Source organism: Chelonoidis abingdonii, chromosome 25 (genome assembly GCF_003597395.2).
Source record: "Chelonoidis abingdonii isolate Lonesome George chromosome 25, CheloAbing_2.0, whole genome shotgun sequence".
Classification (NCBI taxonomy): Eukaryota; Metazoa; Chordata; order Testudines; family Testudinidae; genus Chelonoidis; species Chelonoidis abingdonii.
In genome coordinates this window covers 11,354,785-11,369,089 of record NC_133793.1, presented here as the reverse complement: position 1 = coordinate 11,369,089, position 14,305 = coordinate 11,354,785, and the positions used below count along the sequence as shown (strand labels likewise).

Genomic DNA, 14,305 nt, shown 5'->3' with positions numbered 1-14,305 from the left:
GCACATGTAGTTTTGAAATGAACAGGACTAGCCACAGCCTCCATTTCCTCGTCGTTGAAGAGGGAGCTTGCAGATAGCTGTAACCCAAGTGAGGTACTGGAGATCAAACTCAGCAGCTCCCCCATTTCTTTTTCAGCAACCCCACTCAAGACTCAGGTTAACCCAAAAATACTGGCTAATCCCCAGATGCTTGATACCGAGGCCTGCCCTGTTCCTAAGGGATGATGGTACATGGAACTGGACTGAGACTTTCCTGCAGCGATCCTGATCACGCCAGCCTCAGCCTGCCAAGAACATCCCCCTCTTACTTGGGTCTTCTGCTATTGGCTCCTGTCCACTCCTTCAGATCAGAGGCCAGAGCAAAAAGAGGAAGGTTGGGCTGGGAATGGGGAGAAAGCTGCATGGAGCCCAAACGGGCCGTGTGTGTAGAGAACAGGAAACTGTTGGCCTGCTCACAGCAGGTGGGTGCTCAACAGAATGGGGCTAGGGAGGTGGGATGAGTCATTCAGGATTGGGGAAGGAGACCGGGGTCCCACCACATGGAAGAGTTGAAGCAAAAGGAAGAAGTGCAAGTTTACTTTGCTCACATCCCTGAGTGTGGGGGCTCCAAGGGTTGGGGATTGTGTTTTCCTCATTACCTTGTCAGCAGGTGTGAGTTTTGTCCACGGCTTATCTGCTCTCCGGTCATAATCCTGAGCATCTGTCACTTCCACATATTCATGAAACCTCAGGATCTTCCTAGCTTGCAGTTCAGCCACTGTAGGCCTTTGACTAAGCTGAAAGCAACAGAAGACAAGTCAGCTTCAACCGTGCTTGTCACCAGTGTGAATTCTGGCCAAAGACCCCACCATTTGATCTTTATGGTGCATATAAGAGAGAGATCACAAGCCACAGATCATTGCTTGTGATGTGGGATGCAACAAAGCACCCCAGTATGGTCCTTAATGAAGAGTTAATAATTGCCCCATCAGTGATGTGAGTCTATGGTAGGATTTTATAGTGTAAAATGCGCACAGGGCCAGGATGGCATTTCAAATGAGAGCTACAGGAACAGATGAAAGGGAGACCTTGATACAGCAATTGCGGGAAATTGACTGTGTGGGATACACCCCTAACCTGATTCTAATGTGTGATTCCCCCTACTGCCCCAGGGAGTGGCAAATTCACTCAAGTTCCATATCAATATGCTCTGTAAAAATTCCCTCCCAGCCACAAGTATGGGACGAGTTTAACCCTGTCCCCGTGGGCTAGACGCATCTGGGATCAACAGCTAATCCCGTTGGTATATGGGAGACACAGCGTTAGAATCTGGGATCATCTGTTCATTCCACACCCCATTCTGGAAATGGAGTCCACAATTCTTGAACCTGCCTGCCTAAAATTAGGTTCCTAAATCCATGTCTAAAGTTCCAAATAGAAGTGGCCTGTTTTTCCAGATGTGCTGGGCACAAATCCCACTGAAGACAATGGCTAAGCAGCTGCGACTCCTGTCAGTTTCTCCTAGGTATTTATTTAGGAACTTGATTTCAGGCCCCCCAGTTTGAAAACCATGGCCGCTGCTGTTTTAATATGGAACTCCGACACTGGAGTGATAGGTGCAGTAGGAATACCTCTACTGACCAGACCGATTCCCAGCTTGTTACAGTCAGAGGGCGCTCAGGATAACCACAGAGCAGTCTCATGACTCCCCCACCCCTCTATGTTCTCTTAGGTGCTTATTACCGCCACCATCCACAAAAGATCAGAGAGACGGGAAACACCACATGGAGCACTGCAGTACCTTTCTGGTGAGGCGGCGTTTAATCTCCCGCTTCTCAGCCTGCCGGTCAGCCTCATTTTTTTCTGGCAAGGGGGAAAAAAACGTTTCATTTAAAGCAGTGTCACCACCACTCGCTGAAAACCACTGTCAAGAGCTGAACACAGAAAACCAGCTTTTCATATCAGCGGAATATCTGCATCTCCTACCATCTGTCTGCAGTAACTGCAGGCATGCTGAGAGCACTAGGGTCTGAATCAGACATCCTTACTCAAACAATCCATAGACTAAGGATGGCAGAATGGGCCTTGCCTCAGGATAGTTCAGCAGCTAACCAGAGCCCACTCCGGGCTAGCAGAGAACTCCGGGTAAAATTTTCTAAAACGCCTGAGCAACTTTGGTTCCTATGGGCCTAAGTCACATTTTAAAATGGGTATTTGAAAATTCCCTCCCCTAAATCTGTTATGCCAGGGGTTCTCAAACTGGGGGTCGGGAACTGTCAGCCTCCACCTCAAATCCCGCTTTGCCTCCAGCATTTATAATGGTGTTAAATATATAAAAAAATGTTTTTAATGTATAAGGGGTGGTTGCACACAGAGGCTTGCTATGTGAAAGGGCTCACCGGTACAAAACTCTCAGAACCCGGTGTTATGCTAATGGTTAAAGAGCAATACCGATATGGAAATTTCTGTTTAAATTCATCTCTAAGCTGACATTTTATTTTCCAGAGTTGATTTAAGTCTTGTCTCTTCACCATTTACACTGTTAAGTCTAATTGCATTCATCATGGGGAACAAAGCTAGACAGATTATATAGTCACCTGCTGCGTTTTATGCCATAGCATGATGCAGTGATCTGTGGGCTGCACATATTGCAGTCGAATGTTTACACTGAAGCAAAATGCTTTTTCTTTAACAACTTCATGGGAAGAAATTGTGCGTGTTATTTCACAATCCTTCAGGTGTAAATTACTTGCGTGTTCACACGATTGTCCAGGAAGCTTCAGACAGGACAGCGTTTGCTGGTGCCCCACAGAAGGGATGCAGAACAGTGTATCTCTTTAACTCTAGCTCAGTACAGTATGTAAACTGGCCCAAAACTCTGCTCTAAAACTGCTGAAGGCATACGTTCCGTCCCTGCACCCCTGGGATGCTACAGCTGAGAAGCAGGGCCTTCTACTGCAGGCTTCTGGATTTCATGGCGTCCCATTTATTAATCATAATTCAAACCATTCCTACTGGGTAACAGTGTGATTGGGAAATCTACTGAAATTGTTTTTATACAGTGATTTAGCAAGGCCACAGACTGCGCTGTCACCACAGTGCCAAGCAGAGGCCCTTCTGTATTTAGCCAATTTGCCCAGGAGATCTCAGTGCATCTGGAGTAAAGTGAAGCATTAAGAGGAAACTAATTAAATAAAGGAGGGAAAAAACAGCAATACTTGTAAGTGTTTGGGAGCTTTAGAGCTGCTGTTACTCACGCTGAAGTATGTTCCTTTGCTCCAGCTCTTCTGCTGTTGGTCTCTGACTTAGTCGCCTAAACAAGAGGAGGTAAAAACCGTTACACTTGCCCAGCCATATTCCTATAGGGGACACAGACACAAACACTCATTTGGAGGCAGCAGGGAACAGAGTCAATACGATACTCACTTTAATTGTCTTGCTCCCCTTTTTCATTACTGCTCAAACCAGACAACTCTTGCCCTCCACCCACTAACACAGCTTTTCACCCAGACAGCAGAATCCACTACACTGAACTTTGCCTAAGTGGATCCTGCTCCCATGGAGCTGTCTGGGCCAGACAGCAGTGGTGTAAGTAACACAGGCAGGACAAGCTGGTCAGGAAGTTGGGTGTAAATGGTCTCACAGTGTAACTTCTAATGCACCTGTATTTGTTGGGTGCTTCAAACAGGTTAACTTGCACGTATGGGAGGGCTGGAGCAGAGCAGGAAGACAGCCCATGTGAGGATGTCAGATAATGCAGGGCACAGCTGCCACTCTGCAATATTTGTCACATGGAAACAGGTCAGTGGTTCTTCCTTCTCCACCCCAAGGAGTGGGAGCACAATTGGGTGGTACAAGCTGACCCCACACCTAGCGCACTGGTAACCAGAGGCCTATCTCCCCTGCCCCCTCGTGCTGTCTGGACACAGCAGAACACCCACACTGGCCAGGCTGGTGATGAGTGCACAACTGCAGTCTGGAGCGGAGGAAGGTGAGAAGCCGCTGAAGTGGGCTAGTTTGGTTGGTCAAGTATCTGGCTGCCTCCTTTCTCTCCCCGGGGGCTTAGGTGAGGAGGTGGAACAGGGAGCAGTGAGTGGAAGCAAAGAAGCCTCTGAAGCATTTGGTATCGGCTGCTGTCAGACAGGTACTGTGATATCGTACAGCAATTCCTGTTCTTAGAAATGCCAGCACAGCAAGGGCTGAAGCAGCCCAGAAGCATCATTGCGGGGGAATCCCAACTGGATGTGAGGGAATCCAACTCAGCTGTGGGCAGCACGAGAAGGGTTCCAGGTGTGTCCCTCCAGGGCAAGACACTTTGCAGCCTTGCTTTTAGTTCACAGCCACAGAACTCCCGCTCCTCCCCAGGCCAAATTCAGCCCTGGGGTAAAGGGAGTTGTACCCTCTAACTTCCTTCAAGAAGTGCAGTACCAGCGCCACGCACAGAATGCCTACTCACACCAAGCTAGACGATCGTGCCACTTGCACCTGTTTTCCAAATTACATCTGTCAAGTTGCTAACATCACAGCTCCATGTGGCCCCTCAAACTTTGTTTTTACCAGCACACCTCAATCCAGGAAATGAGACGTCTGACAGGCTATCAGGGTAGGAAGAGTTGGCTCTTCCAGTTCAAATGGCTTCCCTCCCGAACAATGGAAACTGTCCTGTGTGACATGTAAGCTGCTTGTCTTTACATTATTTCAGAGGGAAATGATACGCAAGCCTAGCACCGCAGCCCCAACGCAGCAGAGAAAAAGCCTCCTTGTTGCCACATTTCAGGCAAGCAGATTTCTTGGCTCACTCTTAGTTCTGCCAAAGATTTGAGAGGATTTTTCTTTTCCTCTGCATTTTATACCTGATCAGTGCTGTCCCAATCTGCTGCCGAATTTCATTCCACTCCTCCTTGCTCTTCCGAGGGAAAGCATTCTTCTCCTCCAGCTCCTGCTGGGTGGCCGTGGTGCCCAGTTTCATGGCCAATGTATCTTTCCTCTTGACCTTGTTAGCTAGAGCGCCTATGGGAAAGGGAAGAAGGGATCCTTGCATGAGTAAAGAGAGCTGTGCCCCCAAGCTATAAAAAAGGAGCGAGACCCACAGGCCAGCCTGGCGTCTCACACACACAATGGTCAAGTACCACAGCTCCCCTGTTGGCAAGAGCTCAGTGTCACTAAGGTAACAGCACAGCCTGCAGCATGGTAAAAGGAGTAATGCCATCCTGGCTAGCGAGAGGGAGCTGGAAGAGTGTGTGGGTCCTATTTTGGTGGCATCTCCTGCTGGAATTTTCCCCCTCAGGCAGGGATATACATGGGCTGGTTGGCAGTTAAGGTATTTGAGGCAGCGTGGGAAGGGGGAACATAACACAAGAACGGCCATACTGGGTCAGACCAATGGTCCATCTAGCCCAGTATCCTGTGTTCCAAGGGAATGAACAGAACAGGGCAATCATCAAGTGATACATCCTCTGTTGTCCAGATGCCAGCGTCTGGCAGTGAGAGGCTTAGGCACACGCAGAGCCTGGTGTCACATCTCTGACCATCTTGGTTAATAGCCATCGATGGACCTATCTTCCATGAATGTATCTAACTTTTTTTTTTAAACCCAGTTATTCTTTTGGCTTTCACAATATGCCCTGGCAATAAGTTCCACAGGTTGACTGCGCATTGTGTGAAGAGGATTGTTTGTTTTATACCTGCTGCCTATTAATTTCATTGGGTGACCCTTGGTTCTCGTGTTAAGTGAAGGGCTAAACACCACTTCCCTATTCACTTTCTCCAAAGCACTGGTGATTTTATAGACCCCTATCATATTCCCCCCCAAATCCTCCCTTAGTTGTCTCTTTTCTAAGGTGGCCAGCCCCAGTCTTTGTAATCTCTTGTCACATAGAAGCCGTTCCATTTCCTTAATCTTTTTTGTTGCCTTTTTCTGTACCTTTTCCAATTCCAAACTGTACCTTTTTTGAGAAGGGGCAACCAGAACTGCACACAGTATTCAATGTGTGGGCAGACCATAAATTTATATAGCGGCATTATGATATTTTCTGTCTTGTTATCTATCCTTTCTTAACAGCTCCTAGCATTCTGTTAGCTTTCTTGACTGCCACTGCACAGTGGGCAGATGTTTTCAGAGAACTAGTCACGATGACTCCAAGAACTCTTTCTTGAGTGGTAACAGTCCCCATCATTTTGTATGTACAGCGGGGATTATGTTTGCCAGCATGCATTGCTTCACGCACTGTGGATATGTAACTTGTCAGGAAGCCAAGAGGCTAACACTTTGGGACACTCTACCAACCAGACTTTTGGTTTGGCTCTTGACGTGTCTAAGTGCAGTTGTGTGTGTAGGAATAAAGCTGGCCTCCCAATGGTGAAACCTTACTGTTATGGCTTTCATCTTCCTCTTCATCCTCCTCATCCTTATACAGGATGGGTCCCTCGGAGTCCGAATCACTCATCCCCTCCTCCTCCTCTTCTTCCTCCTGCAGGGGCTGTGGCATTAGCCTAGGAATGACCGTGACAGATGGTGCATCTCCAATGTAAACGTGAGGACCTGAACTCCGTTCGCCCTCCTGGTCTGCTTCCTCCTCCTCTTCATCATCATCTGGACTAACAAAACGCACACAATTATTATTTCTTTTAACAACGACAATGATTCACTTGGAAGTCAGGGGTTTGTTCCATCCCCAGCCCCAATGACAATTTAAATGGAAGCCTATCTACAGAAGGCAGGTCACTAGCGCTGTAACCCTTTCGTAGCCAATGGCTGTTTGCTGGGCCTGCTGCCCCCCCTTTTACTCCACACTCTTTTGTGGAAGCCCTGCTGAGCTACGAGCAAGAGTATTCAGACCTCCTTACCCTCCAGTAGCACCTCCCCTCCAGGGATGTCAACGTGCTTTAAACTTTCACGAATTGCAGCAACTGAGACAGAGATTATGGGTGGGATTTCCAAATGCACTTAAGGGAGTTAGGGGGTTAAGAAGCCCAAGTCAAGACGCTTCCTTGGGTGCTTTGTGGCTAGTCCAAAACAGTGGCAGGTTGAAGGAGCTCTGCTCACAGGCCCGTGCCATAATCCCTGCCTCATCCCTCCTTCCTGAAGAGTCGGAAGGATGCCTGGCTCTGCAAGCACCAATTCAAGGAGATGCACTGTCTGAGGCATCTGGGGCTAACCCTTTCCCCCCCACTCCATCCCCAGCCAACCCCATTTGGGGTTTTAGGATTCAAACCTGCTGCCGAACCCGAGCAGAGTGTGTGGGGCGAGGGGGATGCTGGGGGGACTACCACATCAAATCCCAAGCAGTCTCTCTAGGTCATCAGAAGCAGGTCATGGATGAATGAAGAAACTGAGGATCTCACTTTGTCTCGTCAGTGCAATTAAATACCTAGATTCCTCTGAACTTTTTTTTTTGCTTTTCCTGCCTAGGGTACCAAGGTAATCACCACTTCTCCAAACACTCAATTCCCAGGGCACTTTCCACAATCACGGGTCTTGCCCTAGGCTATGGAGCGCAGCGTTCCCACACCACAGTGCAGGCTGCTGTGTGCCTGGCTGCCCCCCTACCCATCAGTGCTCCCGCACGCACAGAGTCTGTACTCACACTTTCAGCATCTCGATGGTGACTGGCAGCGACCTGGCCCGGCCCAGGGTGCCGTTGTCCTCGTAAAGGCTGTCGTTTTCGAAGAGCAGTGAGTGAGCCCTGTGCGACCCCTCTGCAGGTGGGGTAACTGGCAGGGGGCTTGTCAGCGCCTGCTGGATCCGGATGTGCAGTGGGATCTGGGGCAGCCGCGTTGGCACGTGAGGTTCTCCGAACCCCTGCTCTGCCGCCCGCTTGGGCACTTCCAGTGACCTGAGATCTTCCTGTGGAGGGGTCTCCTTGGGCAGTTCCAGGGAGATCTGGGGTTCCATCACAGGGCTGGAGGCAGGCAGGGGCGTACGCCGGGGCTCAGGAGGTACGTGGCTGGGCAATGGTGGAGAAGGTGACGGTGGCGGGTGAGACACGGTGATATGCACTGGTATCGATGCGGGACGAGAAGCTGACGCTACCCTATCGCTTGGTGGTTTCGAGGCAGCAGTTGACTCCAGCGAAGGTGCCACGTTAGATGGAATGCCTCTCTTGGGTGGTAAGGGCGGGGAAGGCTTTGATGAGCCCATACCACTGTTCATTGCTTGAGACAGTTCAGCTGGAAGAGAAGAGAGATCCCACATTTTATTAGGGCTTCGCCGTAGCCCCGTACCCCTCACTCATCCACTGGCTGAGCCCAGAAGGCTACAGGGTCCAGTGGTTAGAAGCAGGCAGATTCTGACCCACTGAGACTATGATCAGACTGCATGACCTCCTGCAGTCTCAGCTACTCGCTCCCTAAAGCCGGATGCCAGAGGTAACTGAGTGGCAAAGCTTCGCACTTGCTCTTCTAGCTACTAAGGTAAGAAGTCAGGACAGCAGCCAAGAGTGAGCTGTCTGGAAGAGCTCCTGCTCGTCTCGTTGGCTTGGCGAGAGTGCAGCAGAAGGGCCAGCTCCAGGAAAGGCAGCATTCCTTGGGCAGGTGCAGGACATGCAGATCAGTATGCTCCTCACTTAGCGCAGGAATGAATGCAACCAGGGTGCCTTGTGTCTGCATTTACAGTCATCACCCAACAATGGAATCTGATACAACATCCCCCAACAAAACCCTGGACTTTAAGCTTCTCTCTTCACATAACCCTTTTAGGGTATTGCTATTTGAAGCCAAAAGTCAGTGGGACTGAAACGTTAACATGCTCACACTCAGTTTAGCTGTCAGAGCTAGCCACAGAGAACATTACTGCTAGCCACTCCTCTCCAGCATGAAAGTGCTTTCCCTACGCCATGTGGACTCAACACTGGGTCACCATAAATCCTGTTACCAGCTTACCCCTCATCTATGGTTCTACTGTGGTCACTAGTATCTAAAGCAGAGCTGACGTCATGTGTCCAGAGGGGTTTATAGGACCCATGAAATCTACATCTGGGGAAGTCCCGTCCCAATTTGTGGGGCAGGCCTGAATTTAATGCAGGGGTCTGTGCTGTTTGATGCTGATCAAGGAGAGAACGACAAGAACAATGTGACTAGGGGAAGAGGGCTGGAGCCCAAATGTAATGTGCCCCATCTAGAAAATATAGTCTTCAGTAGTGGCTCCCAAAATTGGAGACCTCACACGTGGTACGTCACTTCCGTCCTACAGGAGAACACCCAGTGTTTAAAAAGGACACTGGACTCTTGCTGCAGTGCTGAGCCCTGCATGGGACTAGTGCAGAGTCCTGCAGTGGGACTGGGATCCTGTGGGTCCCACAGGACCCACTGCAGTAATAGCAGGAGCAGGTGGGAGTGGGATAATAAAGGCTCTTCGGCAGTGGTTTTTTGGCCTTTAATATTTATGCAGTAGCAGCTTCTTAGGGTTGAAAGGTCAATTTCCCTCCTACCAAATTGCTTGGAAAAGGTCAGTTTTCTTCTGTGTCTGCTTGTTTTCACCACCACAATCACATCTGTATCGACATATTCCCCAGATCTGGGGCAAGAGATGCTAGTCCAGTGGTGCTGCAGAACCACAAAAGGCAGCAGGAGATGAGGAGATTGCGCTTTCTGGGAAGACTGCAGTAATACAGAGGCGGACACATTTTTCAGCTGTTTCAAATTTACAGACTTTTCCCTTACAGATTGAGGCCAGGATCCTGTCTAGTGCTGAATGTCCTCAGCTCCCACTGACTTCTGCTTTCAGTGCTGCTCAAAGCCACATAGGATCAGCCCCAAGAGATCAGGTTTGGGTACTAAGAGCCTGATTCTGAAGGGCCAAGTAGCCAGCACCTCCCATAAATGGGAGTTAGAAAAGCAGAGCACCCACAGGCCCAGGCCCTGCTGCAAGTGTCCTGTGAATCCAATCTGTCTCTCTTCATGAGTAAGGCAAAGGGGTCTCTCTCACTGGGCTAAAAATTAGTTTCACTGCACCCAGGACAGTACACACTCCTCTGATCCAACACAGAAGCCAACATATTACTCTAGTAAAGACTAAATTTGCCACTTTGCTGTGAACGACACAGCTGCCCCTGTACCGGGCGTGGCCTTGCCAGAATCCATGCATACCCTGTGAACTGCTGGTGGGTAAAAGTTCGTTATGCATTTCCTGAGCCTATCCTGCCGCAAAGTGTCGTTTAAGAGGCCAGCAGCATAGGATGAGAAAGCAGAGATGGAAGAGATGGGTTACGTCAGCCACATTCAGCTCTTTCCAGTGCGGGGCTGCTCCCTTCCACTCTGTGCTCTGTCACCTAGTCTTTATTCAGTCAATCAGTGGGGCCTCCACCAGTTCCTTTGGGAGCCTATTCCCCAGTCTCACCATTGGGTAACACTTCCTGACATTCAGGCTGTATATTCCTTCGCCTAATTCAAATCCATTGTTCCTAGTTAACCTTTACTATGTGTTAAATATTTTCTTCCTCTCCTTGGTGTTTACACCATCCAAACACACGTCCCTTCAGTTTCATCCTTTAGTGAAACTATGCAGGCTGGATACTGCAGAATGGCTAACTCCAATCCTGCTTTCAATACCTTTGTATCAGGAGCAACAGCATCGTGCTGAGTATTTAAATGTAGGTCTGTACAGAGTACAGTTGTGAAATTGGTCACTGTTTGGATGTAGATTCTCAACAGGCAAAACAAGCAAAACAGGTGCAGAGCTCTTCAGCTCTACTTACATTTAACTCTTCTCACTCCCGCCACACCCTCTGCCATAGGTGTCTGAGGCCCTACCCTGGGGATAGCAACAGAATGACACTTTGCTCTCTTTCATTACCATTTTTTTCTCAGCGCTATCTGCAATTAGTGCTGGGGCATTTCAAATACCACCCATGTTGTGTGCAAGCAGCTTAAGCAAGCAAAGAAGGTATTTCCTTGCATGCACAACAGGAACGGTCAGACTAGTTTTGTCATCTGGCAAACAGCAGTTTAATACCATGCAAAGTTCAATTGTAAAACCTGCTAGAGCAGAGAGCATCCCAGAGCAGAAAAACTGAATTATTTGGTTCATATTTATTTTTTAGGCTGGAGAAGTAGTGTTATTTGCTTGTGGAAATGAAAGCAGTGGCCTAAGCCTACTCCAGATAGTCCTGCGCTGGCTTTCTCTATACAGCTCTGCTAATGCCTCCCAAACAAGACCTGCATAAGCCCAGCCACCATTCTTGAGATGGATTCATTCCACAGCTCTGCCCTAGGGTGACCAGACAGCAAATGTGAAAAATCGGGATGGGACTGGGGGGTAATAGGAACCTATATAAGAAAAAGACCCAAAAATCGGGACTGTCCCTATAAAATCAGGACATCTGGTCATCCTACTCTGCACATACATCTCAGTCCTGATCTGTGGCACTCCCTGCTACTTCTGTCCAAAGCCTAGCGACAGAGCTGTGCAGTGGTTGTGAGATGGGGATTGGCCTTTAACAGCTTCGTTCAGTTCACTTAACACATTTCACTTGTGACTTATTCAAGACTGAACCAAAGCATCTAAGAGACCAATACTGAATACTGGGCTAACTGCATGGCACGAAACTCCCCCTAACATGTTCTGTTAAAACAGGTTTGGAAATAGATGCATTTAATTCTTTATTTAACCAGCACTGGGAAGAATCAGCTCTTAATTTACATTTTAGTGCTCTGGAGTTTGCCAGATGAGCAGCCCCACAGCCTGAATTTCTCCGTTTATCCACAGCAGCAAGGGGGGCATGCTTCCCCAACATCCCTGCCTTGCCAATGCACTTTGAGGAAGCACCTCAAGAAGCAAGGGCGTAGTTCAGACTTCACAGTCCACTCCGAGTCCTTTGCCTCGCTGCTGCAACTGGCAGCAATGGCACCGATCTGTGCCAAATACCACAATAATTTGTCATGTGGATATTTCCCAGTGGGATTTACCAGTTCATTAGGACACCAAACAGCTGTAACCATAAACTTCCACTGATCATACAAACTGGTGATTTACAGGTGCAAGTCTTCTAAGACCTACTAACAATCCCAAGCCTTCCAGTACAGCACAGCTGATAAGTTCCCACATTGGTTGAAGGTTAAAGACACTTTATTACAACAGTGATTTTTAATCTCAATCACTACCCTTCACAGAAAAACTAGATATTGCCTCACTTGATCAGCTGCTGGATACATCGGTGCTAGGCAGATTGTTCGGTCTGTAGCGCCACTTGAAAGTAATTAACATTTGCCCTGTGCTGATGGGACCTGCACCAACAGAGCTCACCCAGTTTCCATGCCTGTCCAGTGGTCAAGCACTGAAGGTCCTTGATTGCTCACAGGCATTTGAGACATGTTATGTCTGAACACAGCAACACAAATCTTCCCTTCCAAACAGAGTTTGCAATCTCAAAGAAGGAACGAAAGAGCATCCTAGGTTTGACTGACAGCCACTTGCAAAGAGGCAGACACTTACCTATTAAAGGGTTGCTATTTCTGTTCACCGGCTTCGGGGGCGGGATGGGGGGCTGTTTGGCAGGCACCACGCTGGTTGTACTTGTGGTAGCAGTAGTGTTAGTGCTGGCAAAAGCAGGGGGCACAGTCCTGGGGGCTGGGCAAGGGGCGACTGTGGAATTGACCGTCTTTGCTATGCTGGTGGCGGCAGTAACAGTAGAGGAGGATGTAGTCCTTGTAGTGCGGCTGGCAGGCACAGGATCTCTCGCCTGCACATCACTTGCCTCCTGAGAAGAGGACGAGGGTCTTTTCGGAGGAAGCAAAGGCTGTTTGGGTGCATGCGGCTCATGAGGAGGCTCCATTTCTGAACTAGGATTGCTACTGGATGAGCCTGCAAAGTGAAACACAAAACAAGAGCTTATAGAGACTGGTGAATGAGGGGACCCAAGAGAAGAGAATTCAAAACAGATATTTCTTTGTGAGAAGCTGAAGCAAGACTGATTTCCTACCTGGTCTTTTCTTTGGTTCCTCAACTGGAACAGACTTTCTAAGACTTGATTTCTTCCCAACCTCTTCCTCCAGATGGGCCAGGTTTGACATCCCAGAACCACCAATGGGGACTGTGTGCCCGTTCTTCAACGCAGCATGGCTTAGTTTGTCTGGTTCCTCTCCATCTGTGAGGGGATGGGGGTGAGGAATGAAAGAAAACCATCAGAAAAGGCAAAAGATACTGAATACTTAGTCCTGCCATAAGAGCAGGGGGCTGGACTAGATGACCTCTTGAGGTCCCTTCCACTTCTATGATTCTATGATGTGAAGCCTGAGAAGATACACAGCTATCGGTAGGCAGTGAACTGGTAATAGATTGCCAATGATTGTCTATTTAAAAATCTCCAAGTATCCACAACGCTCCTTTTACTTCTGGAATATCTGGTCCTAGAATTACTTTCTGCATAAAATAGCACATGGTAACATCAGCACCAAGTTAGTTTGGAGCTCTTGATTTCAACAACAATATGCTAAAAGACAGTATAGGGCTTGATCTCCTGTAACTCTGGTTTATTCCAACAATCTGTTTATTCCCCCATCAATCTCCCATACAATGGGCTCATTTACAAAGGAACATACTTACAAGGTTCAAAGTTAAGATGCCTTCAAGGCCAGCACTATCCCATGATCAGCAGTCCAGCAGCTGTTGCAATCAAGGTCTTGTAGCCTTCTGCATCAGCTTACTTAAAGGGCTTTCTAATGAACCCCTGTACTCTGCTACATTTCAGAACTCATAATGCTGGCCAGGTTTCCACTGTATGTACAATAGATTTGTTCTGAAGACAAGAGTCATTCAGTGTTCCCAGGGCACGGATACCTTCCATACTGGTTTGTACATGGCATTCCTGCAGCATTTGCCCTGGAGAATGATGAGCAGCCCCAAACCTTTGAACAATGGAGAAGATGAGTTTCCTTAAATGAAGCCCCACCTCATCTACCTTCCTTTTTGATTTAGGTCTAGAACGTGTTTTCATACCCTTCGTCAACCTTAATCCTCACTACTTCTTACCATGTTTTCTAGAGCAGTGTTCCCTAAACTCTGAAAGTTGAGCATTTCTTCAGGAGAACAAAGCCAGCCACACACCGCTTTAGCCCTGCCATATAGTATTACAGAAGCTCTCCCCGACATAATGCTGTGCACACAAGTGCTTATGTTGGTGTAATTTATGTCATTCCAGGGGGTGATTTATTCACACCCGAGTGACATAAATTTTGCTGACATAAGCTGTAGTGTAGACATAACCTTAGTTGTCATCGATTTGATTGATGGGACACATTTTTTTCACTCTCAGCTATTGTTTCAAGCTCTCTGAGAGCTCAGGCAGATGTTGCTGTATTGATTAAATTTGCTTAAGCTTGGTCTACACTG

General features: G+C 48.2%; 1 protein-coding gene across 8 annotated transcripts in view; it reads right to left on the bottom strand.

The window, feature by feature from the left end:
- PHACTR4 (phosphatase and actin regulator 4) overlaps positions 1-14,305 on the bottom strand; it is a 126,835-nt gene that overhangs the window by 2,664 nt on the left and 109,866 nt on the right. For all 8 annotated transcript variants that reach the window (XM_075060773.1, XM_075060774.1, XM_075060775.1 and 5 more), the window contains 8 exons: positions 12,897-13,061; positions 12,410-12,778; positions 7,566-8,148; positions 6,350-6,576; positions 4,833-4,989; positions 3,237-3,292; positions 1,781-1,842; positions 639-776 (listed from right to left, as the gene is read on the bottom strand). In XM_075060773.1, the coding sequence (XP_074916874.1) occupies positions 639-776; positions 1,781-1,842; positions 3,237-3,292; positions 4,833-4,989; positions 6,350-6,576; positions 7,566-8,148; positions 12,410-12,778; positions 12,897-13,061 (1,757 nt within the window). The remainder of the gene's footprint in view (positions 1-638; positions 777-1,780; positions 1,843-3,236; positions 3,293-4,832; positions 4,990-6,349; positions 6,577-7,565; positions 8,149-12,409; positions 12,779-12,896; positions 13,062-14,305) is intronic.